Source organism: Perna viridis, chromosome 9, assembly GCF_037379345.1.
Source record: "Perna viridis isolate PV_CMFRI_1.1 ecotype Kerala chromosome 9, ASM3737934v1, whole genome shotgun sequence".
NCBI classification, from domain to species: domain Eukaryota; kingdom Metazoa; phylum Mollusca; class Bivalvia; order Mytilida; family Mytilidae; genus Perna; species Perna viridis.
In genome coordinates this window covers 10957610-10977362 of record NC_142453.1, presented here as the reverse complement: position 1 = coordinate 10977362, position 19753 = coordinate 10957610, and the positions used below count along the sequence as shown (strand labels likewise).

At 32.1% G+C, this 19753-nt stretch overlaps 1 protein-coding gene across 1 annotated transcript; it reads left to right on the top strand.

Moving 5' to 3' along the window:
* Nucleotides 1–8032: 8032 nt before the first annotated feature.
* On the top strand, nucleotides 8033–17137 carry LOC148606674 (fibrinogen-like protein A). Its single transcript, XM_088544839.1, has 5 exons — nucleotides 8033–8588; nucleotides 8918–9048; nucleotides 10413–10509; nucleotides 11366–11530; nucleotides 13419–17137. The coding sequence occupies exons 1-5, from the start codon at nucleotides 8171–8173 to the stop codon at nucleotides 13676–13678; spliced, it is 1071 nt and encodes a 356-aa protein (XP_088400965.1). The 5' UTR covers nucleotides 8033–8170; the 3' UTR covers nucleotides 13679–17137.
* Nucleotides 17138–19753: the final 2616 nt, after the last annotated feature.

Genomic DNA, 19753 nt, shown 5'->3' with positions numbered 1-19753 from the left:
TGCCATAAAAGCTCATGTAATAGATTTCCTAATGTATTTCATTATTTATCATAGTCAAAAGTATATAAACATGTTTGCTTGATATAAATTTGTGTAATCACTAAATTTATCCTATTTTACTTAACGGTTACTTACAATTCAAATTGCCAAATTTGGATATATAATGCTGTCTTCAACTCCCTTAACTCGTGTTAGGTACATTAACATAATTTATTGTTTCCCATCAACATGGTCATATTTGGATGTATATTTGTCTTTTGTTGTGTAAAACCTGATATCCAAATAAAATGTATTAATACCTTATTCGGGCATTGTTTACCTGTATACGTAGGTAAACAGTGGCTTTAAAAATAGACTACTAATAAATGCAAGAAAAGGAACTAGATTTACGATTTATACTTTTATTAGGGCCCATTTAAAAAAGAAATTCTATATCTAGTAAAAAAAAACTCTACTAAAGTACATGTATTTATTTACAAATATCTCGAGAAAACAAGTTGAATTTTCTTGATAATTTTGCCAATGAGATTTTTATGTAATCATTGTTCATTCAAGTAATAGTTTTTGTAAGAATCATGCAAATTCTGTAATATGTGATACCTACACCCGAAAAAAGGCTACATATTTTTATTTTTGTTATTAAGTTGCTTTATAGGTCTATATGATGAAATATATAATTATTCATTTTAATATGTCTGCTCTTAGGAGATAATTGACATTGAAAATCCAATGCTTTTTAATAATTAAATATATTAAGTTATCGATCCCTTAATTTTGAATTCTACATCATATTTTATATCATTTGTATCTCCCAAGAACACGGATATCTGAAAAGTCAAAGGTTAATTTCTTTTATCTTAACATTTTTAACAAAATATCAAAAATAAAAATATGTAGACTTTCCAACCATGTATAATATTTTGCAGGATTCTTACCACAAGTGCCACTTAGAAATGGAGTTCAAAAGTCGAGTAGACTCATTATAATATGCTCTCCGGACGGACTGTCACTGTGAAGGACTTCTTTCGTGACTAGAGGCACAAAATGATCCTTTTATCATTTCATTTCATTCAGTTAAAACCATTCCATTCCTCAGCTTGAAATAGTTTCATATCAAACTGTTCTTTTAATAGTAACCACGACTGATTAGAAAATGTGCGGAAAAAAAATGAAACGGTCAATCATCAACAGAGTTAGTAAAGACTGAAAATATGCAACATGGTTGCCTTAAATTACACAAACAAATAGGCATCAACATGTTGCTGGTACAAGTGTAGACAATATGACCAAAAAATGGACAAGTCAAAAAATAAAACAGTCCTGTCATTTTCAAATAGCTTGTAAATAAATGTCTTATTAAATGGTAAGTAAAAACTTAAGGGTTGAACTTTTAAATTTCAAATATGAGGTACACAACTGTTACATGTAATCCTAGAATGTGGAAATAAAAAATACAACATATACAAATAAATATGAAAATCTTTCACTGCCAAATTCTAAGTATATTTGTACCATTTTTTACATTGACCTTTGTGATTACTATATTCAGCTAACAAACAAAACATTAATTTTAACATTTAACGATTCATATTGGAAGAACAAGTTCAGTCCACAGTACTCGTGTTGATTTGTTTTGCCACAGTCTGTTATAAACTGAAATATCCTGGACAATCCTTATATGCAAAAATCCATTGAATGAAATCTGAACTTGTTAAAAGTGAAGAGAATTCATCAAGCACAACTTGTGAGATAAAAAAAATTAGACACAAGAAATCACAGACAGCACTATAATTACTTATCACAAGATGAAAATCCTTTTTCAATGGCAACAGTCATCCAGCGCACCAAAGTCCATATGCATGTTTATTTTCAACCAGTAAGCAGTTATTTATTAAAAAAAGAGAGCTATGTTTATTTTACATTGTTTCATACTAGCAATCAACACTATGCTTTCTTCGTTAATTTACTTTCTATTTCTGAGCTGTTCAGTTCATGTAAGTCATTTGCTTGAATTTCTACCTGTACACTTTGTACAGCTTTCTTGATGGCATCTTTAGCTGATTTACACTAACAAAGTACTACAAAAATGACATCTTATCTTAAGGAAATAGGAAAATGTAGGTATTTTAATTGGAGATAGGTGCATAACCGTAATTAATTAAATTTAGAGGTCGATGGTAAAGGAAAACTATTGACCAAACTTTACGATAAATGTGATGACTTTTCATTCAGAATGGTCAACTTTCCTTTCATCTGTGGCAACTTCCCTTAAGCTTTCATATTGAAACTCATACATAATGCCAGAACTTGCTGAACTATACAGACTTCATATAATTAGACTTTTGGAACATGGTTATGTTTCTACAAGAGTTTTATGGTCGTCATCATGGACTATTGGTGTATTCATCTGCACCATAAAAACTGATTCGGCCTCCTAAACAACCGGTTCCCGCCACTCTACTCCTGGTTCCAACTCCCGGATTTCCCCTCTTACTCCCAGGTTCTTGCAGCCTGTTCAACCCCCTCCCCATATTAAGTGGACAAAATGTGCAAAATTTTAGAGAAAACTAATTGATCTGCTATCCCATGCATGGAATCAAAACGGGACGGACAGACGTACAGAAGTCATAATATAATATCACACCATTATGTGTCGTAGGCAATAGATATGGGATCTCCTTTTTAAATTTCTGTGTTCAAGACAAGTACACATTATTAAATTTCTGTTTTCTTTTATTTTTATACGATGGTATTTTAACTATGGCCTGTAATGTGACACATAGAAATAAATTAAAATAATGAACTCTCTGTCAATCCCTTTCCAAATATCTGAGTGGTTTTTATTCGAATTTACACCTTTGTTAATGTAGTTTTCCTTCATGTTATTATCTGAAATGCTTTTTGTTACTTCATTTGTAAATTAAATTACATTTTTTATATAATGACCATGAAAATAGAAATAGTTTTTAAAATGTATCTGGATTTGTATGATTTGAATTAAAAGGAAAAAGATCACATCATCTCAAAACGTGTCTAGATAAATATAATAAAGTTAAATAGATTATCTCATAAACATGAATTATATTTTTGCCATTTAATACTTTCAGTGCATTTTCATGTTTAAAGAGTCTGTGGAAACCAATATCCAAAATGATGGCAACAAGTCTGTATAATGATGAGGTAGGATCAGAAACAGGATTGTCAAGACTTGTTTAGTAAAGGGAGTGTCGTAGAATGAGAGGTGTAGAATAAAGAATAAAAATGTGATGAAGTGCAAGAGGTTTCTGTATGAAAGGTGGGAAACCATTTATGGAGACATCATGGCCATGCCTCCTTTCCCGTCTTGGATTTTTGTCAAATAAATTCATCACATTTATGCTATTGTTATATTGGCTTGAAAAGTTTCCTATACGTTTGATGTTGTCATTGCATCCGTAAGGTATTGCAGTACCTAGTCTGCATATCCAGTACTCCTCTCTTTCCCTACGGTAGTTTTTACTGAGAACGAGACTGTTCGTAGGATGGTATTTTTTTTCTCTAAAAAATGTAAAGAAATGAAAAAAAAAAAAACATACGAATACAAACAGCTTTCGGAAAACTGAACAAAATTAGACACAAAATTTTATGTCAGCAACAACTCAGATTTAACAACATATTTAGCCATGAGTCGGTTAGACAAATAAAAGGGTATCCTCTTCTTTCAAAGAAACACCGACTGAGTTGTATCTGTCATGGTCAGTAGTTTACTCTGAATATTAATACAGATTCCAAAATATCATTTTGAAAGTAAAATATTTGCATTCATTGTATCAATATGATACATTCATATCACACACGAATAATATATATATATCATACTGACATACTTCTCAAATATACGGCTCGAACTTTCACTTTACTAAAGATTGATTGATTATTGGGGTTTAATGCCCGAGCAGCAATATTTCAACTATATTCAGGCGATGAACTTGCAATGGATGATTGTTTAATTGTTTAATATGCATTTTAGTGTTTTTTTTTAAATATCATCACTAGGTATAACTGTTCTCTTTGATATGTCCCGTGTGAGGCCATAACTAATTACTAATGTTTTTATAGTCCACGTCATCAGTGGCATCATCCGTATGTATTACAGTATTTTTAAGATATTAAGTATATGTAATAAATTTTTCCATCACTGGGTCTTACAAAATCAAGCAAATGTCATCAATGGTATCATCACTAGGTTTTAAAATAACTACTAAATGTCGTCAATGGTATCATCACTACGTTGTACAGTATCTAGTAAATGTCGTCAATGGTATCAGCACTAGGTTTTACAGTATCTAGTATATGTCGTCAATGGTATCATCACTAGGTATTACAAAATCTAGCAAATATCATCAATGATATCATCACTCGGACTAACCAAATTTAGGACATGTCGTTAATAGTATCTTCATGAGATGTGTTTCCGATATCATGAATGTGCTGTTGATAGTTTTTGCATATTAAATATCAGTATCATAAATGTCCTTTATAGTATTTGTAATATTTACAATACAGTTAGTTTCCGGGTGTCGTAAACGGTTGCATATCCAAGTATTAGAGTTCTTGTCTGATATCAGTAGAAAAGACCATGAGAACATTTCGGTGTATAAATGATAGGGAAAGAATAGGGTTTCAGGTAAGTTCCCTTGATTATTCTTAAACACTTTTCGTTCAAAAAACTTCTTATACACCTCATCACCCTATGCCACACGTAAATACTTCTTAATAATTAATCAAGTAATTCTTACTCTCTTTTGAAAACAAAATCGTCATTTGATATAAATAATTAAGTTCATAATATCTTCTACACATGAAAATTCTCTTTATACATTCAGCATTAATGTTATACCATAGTCTGCACGTTCAAACTATGCCTGTTTATACTTGTTAAAGACTTTTTGGTGATCATCGGTGTACTTTCTGTTTTTGCATTTAGCTATTACTCTTGTGCATTTGTTGCGTTTCACCAAATTCGTTTTTTTTTCTATCATACAAATTTATAAACAACTTCATAATTCGTCTACACATGAAATCCCTCTACAAATATTCTACAAACAATGTTAGACGCTCCTATGTAAATGAATTACTAAATTATATAAATTCAGAACTCTTTGTAAAAGAGTCGTGTAAGTCATTTGTAGCTTTTAAGCTACTTTATCTTGTGGTGATCAGATCATTGATATTTCTACTGCTTTATACTTATTCGCGCATAGGACAGTCATGTCTTGAGGTTTATTGATTAATTTTGTTGGGTATTTCTAATATTTCCACACTGTTTGCTCTGCTGAAAGCAGAAGTTGAAATTTCAGTATATATCTACATATATTTAATCAAGTATCGGCCGCAACTGAAACCCTTTTGAAAGTTTTTTGTGTACCATTCCAAATGCAAGTGGAGCATGGACAGGTCATGTATGCTAATTAAACAGCCTAATGAAAATTACTAAAATTGTTTTGTGGAACTTGAGAAAAAAAGGTATTAACATATTTCAAAGAAAACATATGTGAAAATAGAGTGAAATGAATTAGTGTTTTACAAAAGAAAATCTTATTTACACGTGTCCATCCTATATTGTGAAAGTACTATTGTTCGTGGTGCATCAATTCTCGTTGTTTCCGTGGGAAAGCAAAACTACGAAAAGGAGATTCCCATTGATGCATTCTCATATTATTGTGTGTATATTACCAGTTACGGGCGTTTCTATGGTACATTTGTTGTCTCAACTTCTTGCGCTGATAATTGGTAAGGGCTCTTTGTTAAATGATAATTGTATACTTAAACTACTTAAACCACCTCTTGATGTACTCTTGAAATCAGTCAACATAATAAGGCACTCGAGTAAGTGTTCTTGAAGGAAATGTGTCTGTCCTCAAGATTCAAATGCGCATTGCTATTAATAATATAATGGCCTCGACAATAAATACGTTTTTGTAATTTAAAAGTTACTAAGCGTGCAACATGATCAGTCTTCTTTTGAGGAAATACAAAAATAAATTAAAAAGTTGATCATAATTATTTCCTGGTCAAATTCATTTTCATTTTTGCAAGACTATTGGTCATTTCCCTGTACACAACAGCATTTTTAGATCAACAGATAATTTGCATTTAGACACAACATCTCCGGCGCCAAAGTTTGATTACCGGGAGAACGCTTTTTCTTCTTTAAAAATTTCGAGGTCGACTTAAATTTTCAATTGCCCTGCAAATCGATGCAAGAGCCTATTTCCTTTGAAAGACAAACGTAAGTTTGGGTTTTTTTTATTGAATATTTCTGTTTAATTAAAACTGCAGAATGAAATTCGAAACAGTTGCGAAGTAAATATGTCATACAACAATATAGATACGGTGTTCAACTTTTATTGAAAAAAAATATTTCTCTGAAATGCATTCACATATTTGTAACACCATAAAGGTTGTTAGAAGTGCATTACCACTGTGCTTAAACGGCTGTGGGTAACTTAAGTTACCCAAAGTCCTATATGGCGGACGCGCAATCAATTGAGATACCATTGATGAACAAATTACATTTCATGGTATTTTTTCATACATTGTTTGAATTTTTATAGTAGCCTTAAATAACAAGGTCACTTACCAACACCATTCATTAATAAATATTGATTTCGTTTTAGCTCAAGATCAATTTTTAAAAATATATAAAAGGTTGTCGGTAACTTTATTGTTGGATGTGGGTATCGTTGGTTATCAAAATTTCTTTCAAGATTTATAATTTAAAAGACTGTTAATTTTGTAATCCCCATTTTAGCTCCATATTTTGTAGAATTACGATTTGCATCAAATGAACGAAGGTATGAGAGTGTGGCTATGAAAAACAGAGACCCAAGATTTACGAATTTACCGTTGATTTTCTACAATTACTCGTAATTTCATATTATGCTCATATAAATTGAATCAGATGGATGGCAAACATAGCACGTGCAATCTTAAGAAAAGATAGTCAAGTTTACGAGCTGGGTAATGGGTAACAAATTCTAGATAACATAGAAAAGCTCGGTACTTTATTTTTGGTAATGTTTGGAGCATGCACCTATATAATGAAGGACCAGCAAATGGATATTGGTACAGTACTTGAACCGATTGTGCAACAAAAATTCCGATCGGTCATCGATCACCGATCGGTTTCCTGTCAGTCATTGACCCGTCAAACCGATCCATTTAACTGGTGATCGCATCACTTGACCACAGAGCTGTCAATGTATTTTACGGTTTTTTGTTTTCTTTTTTAATTTTACACATATTTACATAATGTAATAGATTTAAACATCAATTTATACTTTTATTTTACATTTCTTGAATTTAAAACAGATCTTACGTCATTTAACATAACAAAACTGCCATCAGATCGGTCACCGGTCATCGGTCATCGATCCATCAGCGATCAATCACTCTTCGGTTATCGATCCGTCAAATCGTTGTGCGGATCGGTTCAAGGACTGTATCATGTAACGTTTATTTAATTTATGTTGGCATCGACCTATTTTTTACATTGATCAAATCTTTAATAAAAGATGAAAAACCTCTTTAATCATATCTAAGCATCTACGAAATATTGATTTGATGAAAGTTACCGACATGCTTATGTACGACTGAAAAAAACATACATTGTTTTGAAGTTACGGGCATCCTAGATTTTTTTTCGAAAATCGGACTGTTCTCGTTATTTTGTAGTTTTAAATAACATTTTTACGTCAATTCGTTCAAATACTTTTTTGTCACTGAAGACTTGAAATGTAAGCGAAGTTTTCATAGTATCGTTATTTTTATGAGGGAAGTTTCTTACCGACGCCAGACGACTTCAGTTATTGTCTGCACTATATGGTATATTGGGTTAATTTCAGTAATAGAACGTTCTTCAAAAATCTTTAGATGCATCATTTGAACTATATGTTCTGACATAGATAGTTTTCAAATTAGTCACGTGATTATAAATTATAAAAATGTTCATCATAACATATGTCATTTCGAGTGTTTTTGATGGCATATAAGAAGGGTATGAACTTTTTAAAGTATACCGTACTTACATGACAAAGTAGAATTATTTGATAAACAGACTTGAGTTAGTTACTATAAAAGTCAGTCCTATTTCGGTATTGATTGCGAAGGAATCTAACAATATTGCACGATGAAAGTGGTACTCCTGCTTTTGTTTCTTCCTTTGTGTTTTGGACAGAAATGTCCTGAGGGTGATTGTTTAAACTTTTTGGATATTCCCTTGATGTCGAAATTGGAAGCACCACTAAAAGCAGAACTCGATATTTCGCTATTAATCAACCAGCTACGACGTCAACTCAAGAATGCACTGACTGCCAGTTTAACCGAAACAGTACCAGAAACCATACAAACTATGCTTAATGAACGGATGGTGGTGGTGAACCAGTCCAATAGTAAATTCTCAACCGCTGTAACAAAGACAATGAATGATTTCAATGATACTTTACATGCCGCCTTAAACGAATTCAGTCATACATTTAATAATAACTTAAACGACATGAAAAAACATTTGGATGAAACTAACAAATTACTGGATCAAATTCCACATGGTAAGTGTAATACTAATATATTTTGATGAAACTTTAACTGTATAATATATATTTTTTTTAAATGAATGTTTTTTAAAGTTAAAAAAAGACTTTGATATTCAATTTTATTAATGTTAAGTATGTAAGCATTTTAAGATCATGGGCAAAATACCGTTTATCCGAATCTTGTTTGTTTTCAGTGAAACATGTGTTAGAGGCACTCTGTATTCAGCAATCGACAAAAAAATGTTCAACAAACGCGTATTTTACAGAACCTTAAAAAAAGCAAATAATTATATCATAATGCGGTTTCTCACTACTAATATTTAAATAAATGCTTTTGAAATTAGCATCACGGCCAAGAGATTGTACAGATTTGGACGAAAGAAGAGACAAGAGTGGTGTGTATAAAATATATCCAGACAACGGGCCTGGATTTAATGTTTACTGTAATATGACGGCGGGCAATAAAGGATGGACGGTCAGTATATAGAACAAACTAAAAATACATTTTTACATTACAACGAGTTGATAATCGGGTTTCACAAATAACAATAGCTAAATAACGGTATTTTCAGAATACACGAGCTTTCACAAGTCTTAAAATATAACCATTTAACCAGCGTGATATGAGAAATCTGACGAGTCATTCTATAAGAAACTCTACTTTTCTTTTTCTTCAAACAAAGAAACGTACCATAGAAGCTATAATTCTCTAAGTTGTGTGTGCAGTAATAAAACAAAACATTTTGTTCCATGACATGATAATGGAATTTAAACATATCATCTGGCAAGAACGCAAAAGTGACGTATCAGATGATAAATACCTACACAACGGGTCGAAAGATAGTTAAAATCGCCGGAAATCTGAGACACCTATTCTCTATACCGTGTGAGATAAAGGTATTAACGCCCTGCTGCCTAAACAATGAAATGATCTAATTCTAAAACATACCCTTAGCTATTGGTGACGTTACAATATCCTATGAAATTGATTTTGCCTCGGCTTTCCCTAGGAGTCAAGACAATATTTGGGACTAAAGCATCATAATTTATATGGTACCAAGGCCAGAAAGAGTAATCAAGGGAACCAAGTTCCGAGCGGAATATATCCCCGGCACTAGTCTGAGAAAACACACATATATAAGAAAGAATATGAAATGACAATATTAACACGTACTCAAGTGTAAATGAGCACCCCCAGACTCCATAAAAAACTGGGGTCATTGACCAGGTGCACTGGTAGGGCTTGAATCCTCTGCTGTTCACGAAACTCCATGATCATGATTAGCATGACATTATTTGCTATCCTCAATATGTATATGATAACAATGAAAAATCATAAGATAAAAGTAAACAAGCCATACATACAGATCATAAATCATTAAGATAGTAACAAACTTTATAAGTGGTTTAATAAGTCAATTCTTCGGCATCTTTTTAAAGTGTTTTCAACAACAAATATAAATAAATAGAAAATCTCAAAGACGACATTACTTTTGTAAATCTACCTTACAGACATAAACAGCGTGAATGTCAACACAATTTTCCTTAAATCTGAATAATATCTGAATTGTAGTTATGTCAAATATGATGCACATGTTGCTGTTGAAAGCTTTTCCCAACGTACATCATAAACCTGGAAATCTCCATTGTCACATAACACATTGTCGCAGAACAAATCGACCCTTTTCAATTTCGGTACAATTTAACATTTTCTTTAACATGATTACATAATAAGAGTGAAAACCCTTTAATTGCAGTTAAGATAGGACTTATTATGAATCATGTAATGTATATTTATTGACATCTTCCGATCTAATACCCTTTAATTTTTGCTACAAGGTTTTAATCAAGCGTTGTGATGGGTCAGAAAGTTTTGAAAGAAACTGGGTGTCATATGAGAATGGATTTGGAAATTTATCACATGAGTTTTGGCTTGGTATGTTTAAAATTTACTTTTAAAATTTTTGGTCTTCGTCTTCCAGCCACAGTTTCCTACGCACATTTATAAGACATTTGTAAAAGCCGTTTTGTTCACATTTAAAGAAGACCTTCTAACATACCCATTAATTAAGATAGTACATTGAATAATTGAATACAATTGAAGATGATTTAGACATACCGTTTTGTAAAAAAAATCGTATATAAGACCAAACAATAATAACACACATGATTCAGAAACAAGCATTAATTATTGTGCTTACGCAAATTTGTCTCCATCAGTTAGTAAACCTTGTATTACAATTCGTGGTATTGAAAGAAACACAAAATTTGTTTAAAAACAAATTCGTATTTTGCCATCGTACCATAGTTCAAATTTGTTTTCACATGATAGATGGCAGCACTCTCTCACCACAAATATAATTTGGTAATTTAACAATGTTTTTGTAGGACAAATGCGCTCTTATAAAACGCTAATATAGGATTTGGCCAAGCCTACTCCGAGTGTAATAATATTTCGAAAATATTAACAAAATAGTTTGTAGTAAGTTTTTTCTTTTTATTAAATAATCAATAAAACAAATCAATAGCAGTAACATGAGCAAACCAATACTACGTAAACAGACACAGCAAACAGACAAAAACGGAAGCAATTGAAATCTGTATCATAACTTTTGTGTAAGTTCAGTGCGAGAAACTTAAAAAACGAACAAAATGAAGCAAATAATAAATAATTTGTATCAGATAAGCAGCATAGCCTAAATTATAACTCTACAAACCGACAAAGTTTGCAAACGTTGATGTAGTATATCAATTTCTTTACAATTTCAATGATTTGTTTTGTCTTTCAAAAGGAAATAAGTTGATCCATCGTTTAACATCAACTGGAAATTTCAAACTTCAAGTCGACCTTCAAAGTTTTAAAGGAGAAAAAGCCTACGCTCAGTATTCAAATTTTGGTGTCGGAAATGATGTGTCTAAATACAAATTATCTGTTAGTGGATACACGGGAACTGCAGGTACGAATGACAGTGTTAAAAAGAGGCAAAGGTTTTTCGTTTCAATTTTTCCTATACAATAGTATGTTTATTTTGATAAAGATAATATATTGACGTTTAATGAATAACACTTGACAGGTGTTTTTTTTAATTCGAAAGCAGAGAACACTTACCCTACCGGTGAATCAATGCCCCTATACTTTTGTTTGTTTCTTTTTTGGGTTTTTTGTCTTCGTGGTCTTTGTTGTGTTGTGTGTGTGTTTTTAATGGTTAGAAGAAGAAACAGATATTGAGGTTTTTCTTGATGTACTTTTAGATCACCGTTACTTTCTTGATTTTCCTTTACTGGTTTAAATCCCAAGACACTCCATTTAGTGCCAAATCCAATTCTTAACACCTTCTTACTTCAATCATGTAGTAACATAACTCTGTTCGAGAAGCATAATTGTAAGAAGTCTAGCACGAAACACAAAGCTCTGACATAACGTTTAAAATGTGATATGAAGACTCTATACGCAGATGCTGAAGGGATGTTGCCACAGAGGAAAGGAAAATTGATAATACGGAATGGAATGTCATCGCATTTGTCGCATAGTTTTGTCAGTAGTTTTCCAATATCATCATTCTCAAAGTGTAGGTCAAGATATGAGGCTGACGACACTATGTCTGTAGTATCCTGTATCTAAAGTTCTTTGGGGGTAGATGCGATATATCCCAGAAACTAGGATTGTTTAACTGTAAAACGCCATCTATGTAGCGGAGGCTGAGACTAAAGAATCTAGCTAAACGATATTCCCTCTTTTGGATCAGATCAGCTTTAATATTGAAATGAACTATTGTGCTTGACGTAATCAGGTTTTCAAAGAGTAATCAAGGGAACCAAGGTTATAGCAGTAATCAAAAGAATGTAACCCAGGACCAGGAATGAAAAACACATATACACAACGAATAACATAAAGTAAATAAAATCATACATACAAAGTAACAAAAGTAAATGAGCAACTCGGACTCCACTAAAAACTGGCAGCATGGGCCATGTGCACCGGCAGGGTAATCGTCCTCTGCTTTTCTAGAAACAACGAGTGATTTGATTTTAAATATTTTAATAAGATCGAAATTTCAGTCTTCACTGATTGGTAGGGACAGAAACGAACGTCTATCTTACGTGGAGTTCGTCCCAAAATCAGTTTGTAATATGTTTGTTTAGATTGCCATTATAATATATTTTAAAAAATATTGTATTGTTTACATCTCTTGTCTATCATTTGATCAGTTTTGTTCTAGGAATTAAATAGAAAATCAACAATAAGAGCACATTGATGGTATAAATTTCCGATGAAAACAATCTATTATTCTTTAAGTCATTTTAAACATTCCTTATTCCCATTAGAAAATCGGAATATTCCTATAGAATATCAGTTGAATTGTAATTATCATTTTGGTAATAATATATCATATAATACTGATGTTACATATTACATAATCAACTAGAATTGTGTGTTTTTACACCTTTTGGCATACAAACTAGACTTTTTAAGTGAAAGTAAACTTAATATAGTTGGCATTTTAATCAATTCATTTTGTTTCATAAATTTCTCCATTTCCCACATTAAAAATCCCCATTCCCTATCACGATGTATAATTCCCGATATAAAATAACATCTGAATTTCCACCAACCCCACCCTTCTGTTACATGGATTGAAAAAAAACGCCTTTAATTAATGTAGAGCAAACGCTGGGACATTCAAAGCCGACTTTAAATTGAGCAATTTTTATTCATAGCTTAAGGTCAAACGTGTGAAAACGTGAATGAAAAAAAACAAGATTGTACATGTAATAGGCCGTCGTTTTGATTCATTCGGAATTGACTTTTTGTTGTGCTTCCCTTAAGTATCTTCTATGTTGTAGGGGATTCATTAACTTACCACAATGGACGGCCTTTTACGACAGGTGACCAGGATAATGAAGAAAATCTCGTTGGAAACTGTGCATCGGCAGGTAGAAGAAAAGGAAGTGGTTGGTGGTATGGAGGGTGTGAATTGGCATCACTGACGCTACAATATGGAAATGGCAGTGGCAGAAAAGCTGGGGAACTCATGCAATGGGAGAAATGGAGTGTGGCTCCTTTCTCCATCAAGTCTGCCTCTATGATGATACAACGTTTATGATAAGTAACAAGAATACGCTATTCGCGAATATAAATTTAAAGCGATATAGAGTTTACAAAATCAATTTCGCGGGCACTTTATTTTGCGTTAATGTATTTACAGCAAGAATAGCCTAAATTAGTTTATATTGCTGATATTGTTCCTATCGCAATATTTTTTTCATTTAATATATTATGATGAGTTTAATGACCATATACAGAATGCTGACAAAAACTAAATGCAATTAAATTGTGACAGCTTTCATATCCTGTATGAAACACAGGCTTGATCATGACAATAGCATTCTGAATATTCAACGATCGTCTGATAAGCATAATCGAGAAAATGTCTACTTATCCTTCGAAAGTTATTTGGAATGAACCGTTTATCGACATTCTTATTTTCAAAGAAGTAATCAATGGAATCAAGATTCTAACGGAAATCAAAAGAATACAATCCAGGGACAAAGAACAGACATGGATAACAGACAAATACTACAAAGAACATATATTAACTAAAATAATACATACAAAGTAACAAAAGCAAATGAGCGACTCTAACTCCACTTAAACTGGAACCAGGTGCACTTGTAGGGTAAGCGTCAACTTTTTATTCTAGAAACAAACCCCCGCCAAATTGCTCATAAAAAGAAAGAGTAAAGTAAAACTTGTTGAACAAATCATTTTCATGATGCAGATTGATACACCGCAACGATCCCCGAGTTCATGATGACGACCATAAAACTTCTGTAACAAATGTAGCATAAGCTATAAATCTTTGGGTGCTCCTTAATGATTGGAATAAGTACTTATAATTTTAATGTATTCTGATAATTTTTTGTTCATAATAAAATCAATTGGTGTTTGAAAATGGCTTGGATCTGGCTTTGCAACATGAGATCTAGAGTTCATAAAAAACTTAATTGTTTTGTTTACATGCAACATTCCGTGGGAATCTATAAACAGTTTCTTTGATGCAAAAGAATTTCAAAATTCGAGATTTTGTCAAAAGAAATGGCACAAAATCAGTTGAAAATACCCTTCATGCTAAATTTGTGTTTATTCAAGTTCAAAGAGTATCCAGTTTGCAGTATGTTACTATTCTTTCCAAAGGCGACCCTTTACTTTTAATTCGTTGTTTACACAGCTCCAATTTCAAACGACATCTGAAACTTTCAACTACGTCCTTGTATACATATGCACATATCGGCTCATATGATAATGCACATGTAAACCTATGTTATGAATGGACGTGACAACAAATTCTTATGACATTATGATGACCATATAAGTATATATGCGTTAATGTATCTATGCGTAAATTTGTGCCCATGAGCATAATCAACAGATCGTTAGGTGCTGAAAGTAATAAATATAATTGGCTAATTGGCTAATGTACCATCTCCGTAAAAATATTAGTTTGTTGTTCTTTCGAAGCTCGTTTAAGTCATGTTGTGAACACGAGCATTAGTTAAAACTCAGTAAACCATTTAAACACACTAAAACAACATTTCTGTAGAAAGTTTTCGTTGAAACGGGCAAAACGAGTCATCCACGTGTGCATGTACGGAAAATGCTAAATATTTCAACTTTATTTGTTAAGTGTTATTTTACAATGAATTGCTTAGTTCTAACGATCCACAATCCTAAAAAATCGAATCCCAGTTATTTTTTGTAATGTAAAGTTTTTTTGTTTTTTTTTCGTTTGTTAATAGATAAAATAGAAAATTGTCATTTAATCAAAATATTACAAAATTTTATTGTTGGTAAGTCATCGTTAAAATAATCTCTTACATGTTTATATGCACATTGGAAAATTTGTCGTTCCAAAATTTAAAGTCTCAAGGTCTTGAGGTTTAAATGGAAACGTAAGCCAGTAATTCAATGATGCAGGGAACCTCATTGACACAATCTCTTCCACATTCTGTATGGAAACAGCATATTTCCATGTTTCTAATAGTAACAATTGATGATCGTAGATCAATGAATATGTTGTTGCAATACATGTATGTGTTCAAATTAAATGCAGACATAAGTGAATAAAAAAATCAGTTCTATTTCATGGTAAGAGTCACTTACTTATAACATAACTGGTCTTAGTTTTTCTTAAGGATGATGCACTTTTCATATAAAAATTATATAAATTGTACATGAAATTAGCATTTTGAAAGAGTTACAGTTCCTGATGTTTACTAATTTGGTTAACTTATGTGGGAGGTAAATGTATGATTTTCTATAAAATGCAGACCTGATTGCAGAATGATTATCGTTATATGAGTATATAGCATATGTAGATTGACGAAACATCGTTTTCTGTTGGTTTTCTAAACCTTGAATCAATTTTCTATTGGTAGTGTCATAATTTTATGTTAGCTGGCACTTAGATACTGATAATATGATCTTTAACTACTTTAGAACTAGAAATAAAAGTGAATTTGGTAGCCTTTTGATATAAATGAGTCGCCTCTTACCTAAGATTTATAAATACTAAAATAATAAAATAGGGGATGTGGAAAGATTAGCAGTGAGACAGTCATCCACCAAATACATGTACCAAGTAATGAACAATTTAACCTCTACAGGTCACAACACGGTTTTCTATATTGAACAAAATCCTTACAATGAAACGAACTTTAAAAGGCTCGAAAGCAAATGAAGTGAAATTATTCATAAAAGACGAAAATTATTGTTATTATATGTTTTTGTCTGTTGTCATTTAAAAACGGGATATTTACTTCCTGTTTTCAATTGTTAGAAGTATACTTTGATTTTGATAATGTTTCTGACCTTTTGATGTTTTGCTGAATTATTTAGCTATATTGATAAGTAATACTTGTACGCATACAGAATAACACATAAACATGTGCATTGTATATAATATTGATTTTTCATTATATAGTGGTATTATCAAACGTTGTTTAATTTTTTTACGATTTTCAGAAAGATGTGTTCATTTCTTATTAAAAAAAATCAATAGATATGAATGAGAATAAATTGTAGACCATTTGTATAAGCAAACTTTTGACCAATTGCATGTTCTTATAGTTACAAATTATTTTGCCCTTCCAGTTTCTACGGAAATAAAGTATATACAGTTAATTCTTTCAAACACAAATCCAATTTGCTTTTCAATTAGTATAGATACACCTGTAAAGTATTCGATTTAAATTCATATTCTTTTCATTGATCCGGGTTTTGCCAATAGAGTTGCATCCAAACATAAAAAAAACTAAGTCATTATTAGTATTACACTTCACCTTTCCTGCTATTTAGCGCTTGATGATACTACTCTATATCAAATCCACTGGTATTCATTATTGACTGATTATTTATAATGCTGGTCGTTGTAATGGTTGTTTCACTATCTAATAAGTTCGGAACTGGCTTCGTTGAATTGCATGTATTCTCCAAGTATATATCTTTTTGTATATGGTGTCAATTGCGGTATGCCTTGGGGGAGAATTAAATTTGTTAAAAATGTTGAGATAATTTTATTATTATCTGGTTTGTACATTTATTTTTACCTTGAGGTAGACCTAGGGTAAGAGACATAACTGTTGAAATCAGTTATACGTTTGTATCATATTCAAATTCACCAAACCCTATCAAGTGTTTAATTGAAACAGAAAGAAATCAATCCAAGTTACTTTGATGTTTAAATGAGATTTTATGTAAAATGCTGAATAAAGACGTTCCAGTGATTTCTAAGATTGTGTTCCTTCCCCTAGGTCTACCTCATTAACGTTTAAGACAATATAAAACTAATTACATTCCTCTGAAGATTGCAGTTACTTGGTCGCTTAATGGTTAAGACAATGTAAAACTAATTTCACTCAATTGCAGTTTGCAGTTGCGTGGTCGCTGTCATATTGGTCAGTAGAGATAATCGGATAATAAACTTAACGTATGGACGTAATGTGAATAGTAACAAAAATACATTCCAGTTAGAAATGTCCAGAAATAGACAAGTTGTAGATTTTGATACAAACCTTCTTGCCTTAATTCCGAGTACAATGCATAACATATGACTGATAAGTAATTTACAAATTTAAGAAATTCAGCCGATATATAATTTTGCTGGCCCACTCATAGACGGTTCAATGTATAAGGACTAACCGGACTTCTTTTTACGATATGGCACATTTTATTAAATTTCAAAATGTTCTATTCTTTCAAAGTCAAATGTTTTCCCACATTATGATAAGAGCGTGTTTTTCTCTTTTTGAAATGGCCATAAAGTAATGAAATATTAACCGTTATAAAATAAAAAAAAATAAATAACCGTCTTGTATCATTCACTTCGCCAACTATTTTCAGTTTGTGCATACTTTATAGTTTTCGTGTTACAAGTTTATTCTACTTACCGTATTTTTATCAATTTAGATCGCTTGCAGCCTTGAGATTTGTAAAGTCGGGTAGCATCTGCAATTATCTTACACTACCGCAGTAAAATAGTCCCATCGGCATACACGTACCCCATTTAGGTTCAAACATAGGTAGTTAGGTCAACATTATAGGTATTTCTAATAAATCTAATTTAATTTTATGTTATTTACGCTAATAAACAAACCAAGTAAACAATTTTTACTGTTAGCTATATATGCTGATAAATTAGGCATGTACACACAAGTGACTGTACATTTCTATTAACAACGATCCGAATGAAAAAAGTTGACATCTAACATCTTATCAGTACCTGTTTAGTCGTTTACTGTCGGTATATTCAAGTTGTCTTTTTATCTTAGACGCATAAAACACTATTTAATGTTTAGCTAGAAACGAAAAACCTGCGAGGCTATACATATTCATCGATCACAGAAATGAAATATTAAGAGGAATGCTGAAGCTGTGTTTAGATTTTTCATACAATCACTACCGGATCCACATATATACAAAACAGGGGGCAGTGCATCCTATCAAGAGAAAGGGGTTCCAAGCTAACATTTGTCACACCATTTTTAGCCAAACGTGATACAGAAAGGTAGCATATAACCCCCGAAACACCTCGATGTATCACTCACTGTATCGTGTGTTTTTAGTACGGCTACCGCCTCGTGACATCGGAAACGCGGAAATGGTTGACAATTAAAAATGAAACTATGTTTAGATGATAGCATAGGAATTTCGATAATGCATATTTCGGAAATGATGTTAATTTGTGGTCTAGATCTGATGACATTGCTGTTTGTAATAATCATTCTTATGGGCTTTTTCGGTCATGTGTAAAGATAATAGAGCTTCGGGTGCTCCAGAGCGTAAAAATTCAAACGATCGATATGAATTTATTCAGTACATGAGTACTTTGATTTTTGTTAGTTTTGCGTGATCACTGAGATACAGACAAAATTTGTATTGTCACCTGTCGATGAAAATGAATGTATTAAGTTTAGACTACGACTAGAAATTACGTAAATATAATTTGTTTTATCTTCAATACTCTGTGCCCCCGGGCGAAGGCCGTAAGGCCGAAGATTTAGGCTCACATTTGTAAATTTCGTTTTACCTTTTATACATACACATGTATTTTATTTGTATTTAGTTCCTTTTATACCTTTTAAACGTGACTGTCGTTCTCAAATTCGTTATTCTTAAATATAATATGACAGCTCCCATCTAGGATGTCTAAATATAGATTCTACTATCCTAAAAGTCTTCAATTCCTTCATTACGTGCTCAACATAGACACGTCTCTTTCTATGAACAATACTGAATCTACGCCTACGTCTCTTCTCAAGACTTGCCTATCCAGCTAATTTATTGGCCTTGTAAGGTGTAACCAGTGGTTTCATGTTAGGTTATATGCTGTCTGCCAACAAAACAAATTTGCCTGAAAGTCCAAGTCCAACCCAGGTCCGATTGAGGGCGGCTGCGAATGCCAAGAAATCCTGACTGAACGAAAGCAAACATTCTTTTGCTTGTCAATAATCACTTGCAAAATGCAATTTTAAATTAAATGTCACGGTATTTAAATTGTCTATTCATTATTTTCTGTATAAATATTACATATATTGTTCAAACCCATGTCGAGCATAATTCTGACACGTTTGATAAGAATTGAGGTATTATTTTCATTGCATTTAGAGTAAATATTGTTTAA